The sequence below is a fragment of the Branchiostoma floridae genome, chromosome 9, assembly GCF_000003815.2.
Source record: "Branchiostoma floridae strain S238N-H82 chromosome 9, Bfl_VNyyK, whole genome shotgun sequence".
Classification (NCBI taxonomy): Eukaryota; Metazoa; Chordata; class Leptocardii; order Amphioxiformes; family Branchiostomatidae; genus Branchiostoma; species Branchiostoma floridae.
Genome location: NC_049987.1, coordinates 22,946,813 through 22,955,663, shown reverse-complemented (window position 1 = coordinate 22,955,663; position 8,851 = coordinate 22,946,813). Strand labels below are relative to the sequence as shown.

Below are 8,851 nucleotides of genomic sequence, written 5' to 3'. Positions count from 1 at the left end.
TCACCTATAGCTAGACAGCTAACTCCACTAGCGTTTCATACAGCCTATTTGGCCAATATCTACTACTTTACGACATATAGTAGATACTCAAGCAACTGGATGTGAGTTTGTCAAAATCATATTCAGAATTTTTTTCCAAACTTATATCCAGTTGCTTGAGGACTTACTATTATTTGGCATATCTTATTACCTTATCAACCTGGTTGTCTCACTTTCTTCGACGTTACCTAAGAAGACTTAAACCATAGACTAAGACCACCATTCTTTAGCTGGATTCTGCCGATATTGATTCATTATATTGAACCTCTACTACCAATCTATGATTGATATAAATGCCGCATATGTAACAGTGTTTCTGTTCCGCAAGGCCCTTCGGATAAAAACGTCCTTGTTAAACACTAGATTTATTGCACAGCAGCGCCCCCTTTCGATTTTTGAAAGACACTGCCTGCAAGATCCTGTCATACCGTTCCCCAGTCACCAGTAAATGTATTATCTGTTTGATATTTGTTTATTTCAACACATTGCCTGTTTATCTTACACTCCCAACAACTAAATTTGGAAGTCGAAAATGTGGGTAAGTCAAATTTTTGCGTTGGATATTACAGACTTTCTTTCAGAACCAATGATTTCTTCCAACTTTTATTTGCTAGCCCTACTCCGTGTGTTGTACAGTGATCCATCCATTTGTGATGATGCATTGACTCCTTTTCTTGTCTGCATGTCTTCCGGGTCAGACTTCTGCCTTACTTTTCAGGCTTCAGTCCGTTCTTCTCGATGAACTCTTCCAGAAACGCCACAGTGGCGATGGCTCCTTGCTGAAACATAAAGACAAACCATGTGTCAGATAAATGGAATACGTACTGATATACGTAGCGTTTGCTACATATGGTAACGCACATGTGTAGACAAAACTAGAAAGGTAATATATGCAAGCAAATATACATAATGTTAGCCTTATATTGTCTAGCCCAACAAACTACTGCTCTGTGCATTCTTACTCAAACACATTATATATATGGCGACCAGCCCCTCCAGCTCTGTCCTGCCACTTGCCACATGATGTAATCGAATACCACAGGGTGACTGTTACAACTCCGGTAACCATGGTGACAGCCATCTCGTCCACGCCATTGTCCTTATTTGCTTGGATGAGAAGAAGGAAAAAAGCAATATCTAATTGTGTTCTTATGTAGATAGCCAAATATTGGACACCGAAAAGGATTACTTTGCGAGGGGGTAAAGGAGGCCATCTACATAATAAGAACACACCAGCCGACAGAGACGGGGGCTGATACCGCCTGCCAGGCATTTATGCTTCGTTACTCGAGTCAGGTGTCTCTAAGTCACGTGATCAGATTAACTGAATCATCACTCCTGAAGAAAGTCGACGGAAGTGCGACTGAAAATTCGAGGTAAGCAAATTTTGGTGTTGAATTACAGTGGTAAGTCTTCAATATGGATTACATCAACACAGATGAGCTTTCATGCCCAGAAAAACAATATCTAATTTGAGCTCACCATCATGAGGAAAGTCTTGTCCTCAGGAGCCATGTCGAAGTCTCCGGTGCCGACGTAATCCACGTCAATACCGACGCACCTGCCAACGTCATCCTCCTATGGGGAAGGGGGGATGTAACGTTACTGTTTCTAGTTCATTACTAGTTCTCTATACATATAGGGCACGGTCTATATATAGGGCACGGCCTAATTTAGTTTGGGACTAACTCGAGGCTTCACACACTGGCATTTCCACGAGAAATTGAAGCCATAGCCTAGAGTTGTTTTAAACTCTTAAGTATAACAGGGACAGTTACAAACAAAATCCTAACACAAAATAACTAAATAAGCAAAAAACCCAACGAACTCAGTTAGACTAACTAAGGCCATGTTGATTTGATTATATGGATGACATCCGCGCTCGCATCAATTTTCGGCCGTTTCCAAAAAAAACAAAAAGTTTTCGACCAAACAGTAAATTGTTCAAAGCAGCTGTAAAATGAGCACATATATGCCGTAGATTGAAAATAAAGTATCAGGAAACAGATAACTAATGCCGTAGAATGCCAAAATAAATCTAAAGTGAAAGAATAAGATGTGAAAGGACAGAAAGAAAAAAAATCTATTGTTGGTAGGGGTGGGTACCAGTACAGAAAATTCAGGTATAGGTCCCGTTCAGGTCTAGAGGATCAGGTCCAGGTCCGGACCTGAACCTGGACCTAATTGTCTGTGGAAACTTGAGAATTGGCAATACTCAAAACAATGGTAATTGGTCAATCTTGCTACAAAGAAATCTGTTTGGTAGATTATCCGACTCCCACTGGCGTTTTAAGATCCCATCTTCATGTAATCAAGGCTAACTGTCTCTGTACCTTTGACTGTAGAAACTTGGTACAAATGACTATAAACTCAAGTCGACTTCGCTCTTGACTTCTTGGCCCGGCAAGACCCCAAACGCCTGCTGACATAGTGTGTCCATTTTCTAATTGGCGAAACCTGTTCCACTGATTTTTTTCAGGTCTGTTTTTTTCGGATCGGTCCTCGTCCGAGGAGAAAAAAAACGTTTTGTACCCGTACGATGTACTGGTCCCTACACTTAATTGTTGGTATATCATACTATGTGTTGTTAGTCCTATGTTCAACCTTCCTGACCATTTAGATTTCGTACTGAAGGCAACTTTTTTTTTGGCCAAACTTTTTTTTTTATTCGCTCGCTCGCATCAGTTTTGGAGTTCCCAGAGGATGTCATCCATATAATCAAATCAACATGGCCTACTAATTACTAGTAACTAAAGTCCAGGTACGCCGCGTACAATGTAAATATCGAAGTTACCAACTAATTGACTAAGTACCCAATAGTCAACAGAAAACACCTGTGACACTATCAGTAGAATATAGGAGAATACTTTGTACACAAACAGTAGGTACATACATAGCTTACGTTTCGATGTCTTTCAGACACCTTCGTCAGAGCTTCTAACTGGAGTTCTGCTTCCCACCGCTATATGTAGTCGATGTAGGTGGCGCTCTTGCGGTGAGAAAACAATCCCAAACATGGAAAAAGCGCCACCTACATCGGCTAAATATAGCGGTTAGAAGCTCTGACGAAGGTATCTGAGAGACATCGAAACGTAAGCTATGTAAGTACCTACTGGTTGTGTACAAAGAATTCTCCTATATCCTACATTCTACCAACCTGATGAAACTATTCTCGGAACTACCAGTAGACCCGAGAAACCTACCCGAATGGGTTTGCTCTTGCCCACGAAGTCCAGGTACGCCGCGTACAGCTCGCCCGGGGTCCGGATGAAACTAGACTTGAGACTGTCCTTCGTGGCCACCGTCAGCGGAGCCCAGTTGTCGAAGATGTTCTCCGTAGTTACCTTCGTCAGCTTAGTATAAAATAGAGTATCTGTGTTAACGCTTGCTAACCTTTATCCGATGGATTACCTTCCCTTCGTCAGCTAAGCATAAAATAGAGTATCTGTGTTAACGCTAGCTAACCTTTATCCGATGGATTACCTTCCCTTCGTCAGCTAAGCATAAAATAGAGTATCTGTGTTAACGCTAGCTAACCTTTATCCGATGGATTACCTTCCCTTCGTCAGCTAAGCATAAAATAGAGTATCTGTGTTAACGCTAGCTAACCTTTATCCGATGGATTACCTTCCCTTCGTCAGCTAAGCATAAAATAGAGTATCTGTGTTAACGCTAGCTAACCTTTATCCGATGGATTACCTTCCCTTCGTCAGCTAAGCATAAAATAGAGTATCTGTGTTAACGCTAGCTAACCTTTATCCGATGGATTACCTTCCCTTCGTCAGCTAAGCATAAAATAGAGTATCTGTGTTAACGCTAGATAACCTTTATCCGATGGATTACCTATATGAAGTTGACGGCGTCGACAGTGGTTTCAAACTGCAGTATTTTCAAAATAATGCAGTTTTAAACCAGTTTTTGTCAACTTGATGTCCATAGATACTCTGTTTTTAAAGACAGCGGGTATAGGTTAACTGCGGATAAAGGTGCATTCGCGCTTATTGTAATCATTAACATAGGATTGATGATGTGTTCAAGAATTCGTACTTTCCCAGAACTATCGTAGAGTGGAAATTGTTATCACCAAGCACAGTAGGGGCATCTTCGCTGGATAATTTTAAAGAACATTTGCAGATAGATGTGCAAAAGTTAGGTGTGACAGGTCGTTCAGTGTAATATAACCAGCTGATGCCGCACCGCGTGCCTGCGAAACATATCATCGCAATCCATGTGGAGGTTCTTGAGATAATCCCCGGTCACGCACACATATACCACGGTCTGCTGCATTACCAAGCTCGGTCATTAGGGGGCCAAACATTGAGTACGTCCGTCAGGTCAACAAGACTTACTAACGTACCAAATATCATCGCAATTCCTACAGAAGTTCTTAAAGATATTATCCCAGACACGCACGTGCTGTCTGCTGCAGTACCAAGGTCGGCCACCTGGAGGCCCAAAATTGATAATGAACATTTTCAATCAAAGTAAAAAAATGCATACATTTAGCTAGCGAACATTCAACATAAGAAAATGCGAATAAAAGACTTACCTTTCCCTTAAAGTTGATGAAAAGTGAGTCAAAGGCATCCTTAAAGGCCTTCTCCTTCTCTTCGTCTGACATGTCCGGGTCAGAGTTCACGGTGATTATTTGGACGTCCTCTAGTGTCATTTTCTGATGAAAAATTGCAAGAAAGCTGTTAGTTATGAGCTAGTTAGTAAGCAGATGGTGCCCATAGTATAGTGCCTTATACTCAAATTTTACCCAAACCAGAAATGTAGGACTTGAATATGTGCCCAAATGTGAACGGGCCCTTAGGCGGGTGTTTTACTGGACTGCGGTAAGTTTGCGGCCTTGTTGGATCCTCAAAAGGATATCGATTTGTGCAACCATTGTGTTGCGTATTGGCATTCTTTTGGTTCAGGCAAAGTTTGCGGGGAAAAGATGTCTTTTACTTTGATTTTTACCTTGCAGCCTGGATATCGACCCGAAAAAGATCCGTAGATATTATCAAATGCTCCTATAGTAAAGTTCTTTTAGACACAACCAGCAAAGTACTCTTTTCCAACGTTTAGATGTCTGTCAGACACCATTGTCAGGGTTAGAATGGCTGGATCTGATTCTCAATGCTACTTATAGACGATGTAGGTGGCGCTGCAGCAACGAGAAAGCCGTCCCAAACGTGGCTGCGAGAATGTCCTAACCCTGATGAGGGTGTCTGACAGACATCGAAACGTTGTGTGTGAGTACTTCTCTGGGTATGAGTACTTCTCAAAAGATGTACACGAAAAAGAAGACTTTGGGCCCAAGGATGTAACCATCACTTACGGTGTTGAAGCAGTCCCTCATTTTTCCCGCGTCCGGGAACAGCGACTTGACCTCGTCCAGCTTCGTCTTCAGCCCCAGACTCCTCATCAGGTCTGCCCTTTGTTTTTTCTCTAGAGTTGCCATCTTCTTCGTGTTGTCGTCATACGTGCTAGCCGGGGGAAGGAGAGGAGAGTTTGTACCTAATGAGAAATGGAGGGATTGTTTTGTGTGTGTGTGGGGGGGGGGGGTGCATGTGTGTGTCTACGAGTGTGTCTGTTTGTGTTTCCGAATATTTGTGGTCAGCATAACTCCATCTTCTTCGTGTTGTCGTCATATGTGCTATCGGGGAGAGGAGAGTTAGTTTTACCTCCATTAGAATGGAGGTATTGTTTTTGGTCTGTGTGTGTGTGTGTGTGTGTGTGTGTGTGTGTGTGTGTGTGTGTGTGTCTACGAGTGTGTCTGTTTGTGTTTCCGAATATTTGTGATCAGCATAACATTAGGGCCTCTGAATGATGTTTTTTGTGGTAAGTGGTGGGGAAGATGAAGGTCAGGTCCCCTGGTGTGTGACCTTGGTACTTCAGCAGAACTTCCAGTTGTTGTATATTTTGCCCTATACATGCCATGGTGTTGATTTTTGTGTGTGGCAGTCAGCTATTGATATAGGGCCCATAGCAGCTTGCCATGGAACAGCAGGCGCGTTTTTATTTGCTATAAGACTGACAAGGACAATGTGGCACTGCACTTAAGTTTGCAACTTATTCTAACAGGGCCACAAACAAGGAACAGACAGAAGGTACAGGTAGTCACATAGCTTTTTGAGGCCGTAAAAGCAGTGAGGTGTGTCTATGGTATGATGTTAGAAGGCGTAGCCTATCCCTCTCCTTCCCACACCTCCAAGATGTGGAAATCATCATACATGTACGTACCGACGCTTCTCTGTGTCCGGCTTGATGGCTTCCTTCTTCAGTTCCTGGTGCTGGTCTGTGAAGTTGCGGACGCGATCTGTGAACTTGTCCTGGTATAGTTCAGGGTCACCTTCTGAATACTGTGGCATGGGGGGGAAAGTTTATAATGGAAAAGTGAAGCATGGACATTAGGAATGGTGACAGCTAACATTTGCACTTATAGGAAGGGGGGTGCTGTGGATATCCCTGGTTGACTTAATGTACTCTTGTGCCATAGACTTCCTGTAACCTATGACCCACTGCTTACTGAGTCGCGTGTTCTCTCTGCATAACGGTATGTCGCGACAGCAGTGTATTGCTCATTTCTTGACAAAGACTCGTGCTGTTCAGTCGAAAAAGTGAACCAATTAACGTTAACTATTTGAATAATGTACTCTTGTGTGACTGTTGTTATATACATATCGTTGCGTTAGAGCTGCAACGCCTTTCTAAAAGGACATAAAATGCGGGTCCCGTGTTCGAGGATGTGCCTCGACCACATAAAGGGAAGAGCTAGCAACCTCTCCCTGTAAAATATACCATGCTACGGAAACAGCAACAAAACATGCTGATGATCTGTGTGTCACTAGGCACTACATGGGTTAGAACAACGATAGCAATGTGTATAGGTCAATCTGTGTCGTAGACAAAAATGCATGCAACATGTAATGTTACCAGCAGCAACCCGATCGTTTTCTTCTTCTTCGCCTTCTTTTCTTCCTCGTCTCCTTCCGGCGTGAACCGCTCGAAACTGTATGCGGGAAGGAACGCCCTCCTGACCGTCTCCCTGTCCTGCGTCTCCCCTAGACGGCTATGGAAACAGCAGCCCTCCTCCATTGACAGCCACCAACCTACAACGAAGTGTAAATGATTTGTTAAAATCCTCTTAAAATATGCGATGAAAGTTAGAAACCAAAAATGGAAGTTTATTTAATACTTCAAGGAAATTCGCCAGGACGTCTAGAATCGACTACCAAGCCCATCATCATCATATCTATGGCTCATTAAATGTTGGAAAGACAGACAGCCAAACAAACAAACAGACAGACAGACAGACTCAAACACACACAACATGATGGGGATGCATTATTGCAAAAAAAAAAACATTCACGGATCTTAGTGGCAAGTGTGCAGATGTTGTCACACTGGCAGCTCCAAATCCGTAGGTGTTTTGGGGCACCTTTAGACAGATTAGCCATGAGGCTCGGTGGGAGTCACTCCACCGTCATGGGGGCAGGGGCATGGCGAGTATCGAACTCAGGACCTAATGATTCTGATTCCAACGCTCTAGCCGTTGCGCCACACAGGCACCCCTTGCAAAGCACAACGCAACAACGTAACGTCAAGTCAAATTTCGTTTTTTTCTATCTTACTACACACACATGGGCCTCTCATGTTTTTCGACACGCGGTTGGTAGAAGACCTTACCATCAAAGCAGTACACGGGGAAGTTGGCGCAGACGCCTCCGTCGATCCAATGGGGCTCGGTCTCCTTATCCTCGACTTTGTACGGCTGATACACGACTGAAAGGAAAGTGTCGAAACGCTTCTTACGCCGTTTTAGCGCTGGCATTTTTTAATCAAGCAGTTCTTGTGGATGAATTTGCCTAACCCTAACCCTCAATCAACGGATAGACCAAGTCCTAACCCAAACCTTAATCAAACACCTCGGCCGATATCTAACCCTAACCCAACACCTAGGCCAAGTCTTAACTCTAACCTAACACCTAGGACGAGCCCCAACCTTAACCCTAACATTAACCCTAACCTTTCCCCGAACCCTGACGCTAACCCCTAACCCTAACCCTAACCCTAACCCTAACCCTAACCTCTAACCCCTGACCCTAAACCCTAACTCTAACCTCTAACCCCAACCCTAACCCTAACCCAACTCTAACCCTAACCTTTACCCTGACCCTTACCTAACTTCAACCCAACACTTAGGCCGAGTCCTGACCCTAACCCCGCCTTTATCCTAACCTTAACCCTAACCTTTCCCCGAACCCTGACGCTAACCCCTAACCCTAACCCTAACCTCTAACCCCTAACCCTAAACCCTAACCCAACTCTAACCCTAACCTTTACCCTGACCCTTACCTAACTTCAACCCAACACTTAGGCCGAGTCCTGACCCTAACCCCGCCTTTATCCTAACCTTAACCCAAAACTCCAACCAAGCCCTAAATTTAACCTCGACTCTAAGCCAACACCAGGGCCTAGTACCAAGCCCTAGTCTTACACTCAAACCCTAGCCTTACCTGGAATAGACATAGACATGCGCACTGCCTCCCGCAGGAAGAGCAGAGGCGATGTCTTGACGTGGAAGTAGTTCTCCTGTTTAGTCTGCGTGTTGTAAGCCACTGTACAGAACTCCACACCAAGGGCCTCGGATAGCTGGGGGAAACAAGTTACCTATTCGTTAGGGCTTTATATGTACGAGTGACACTGTATGCGTGCGTGTGTCTGTGTGTGTGTGTGTGTGTGTGTGCATGTCTGTGTGTGTGTCTGTATGTGTGTGTGTGTTTGTACGTGTGTGTGTGTGTGTGTGAATGTGTGTGTGTGT

At 43.9% G+C, this 8,851-nt stretch overlaps 1 protein-coding gene across 2 annotated transcripts in view; it reads right to left on the bottom strand.

The window, feature by feature from the left end:
- Positions 1-202: 202 nt before the first annotated feature.
- LOC118423667 overlaps positions 203-8,851 on the bottom strand; it is an 11,352-nt gene continuing 2,703 nt past the window's right edge. For both annotated transcript variants that reach the window (XM_035831901.1, XM_035831902.1), the window contains 9 exons: positions 8,547-8,682; positions 7,717-7,812; positions 6,964-7,139; positions 6,271-6,389; positions 5,366-5,513; positions 4,589-4,711; positions 3,243-3,392; positions 1,522-1,617; positions 203-818 (listed from right to left, as the gene is read on the bottom strand). In XM_035831901.1, coding sequence (XP_035687794.1) covers positions 747-818; positions 1,522-1,617; positions 3,243-3,392; positions 4,589-4,711; positions 5,366-5,513; positions 6,271-6,389; positions 6,964-7,139; positions 7,717-7,812; positions 8,547-8,682 — 1,116 coding nt within the window. In that variant the 3' untranslated portion in view covers positions 203-746. The remainder of the gene's footprint in view (positions 819-1,521; positions 1,618-3,242; positions 3,393-4,588; positions 4,712-5,365; positions 5,514-6,270; positions 6,390-6,963; positions 7,140-7,716; positions 7,813-8,546; positions 8,683-8,851) is intronic.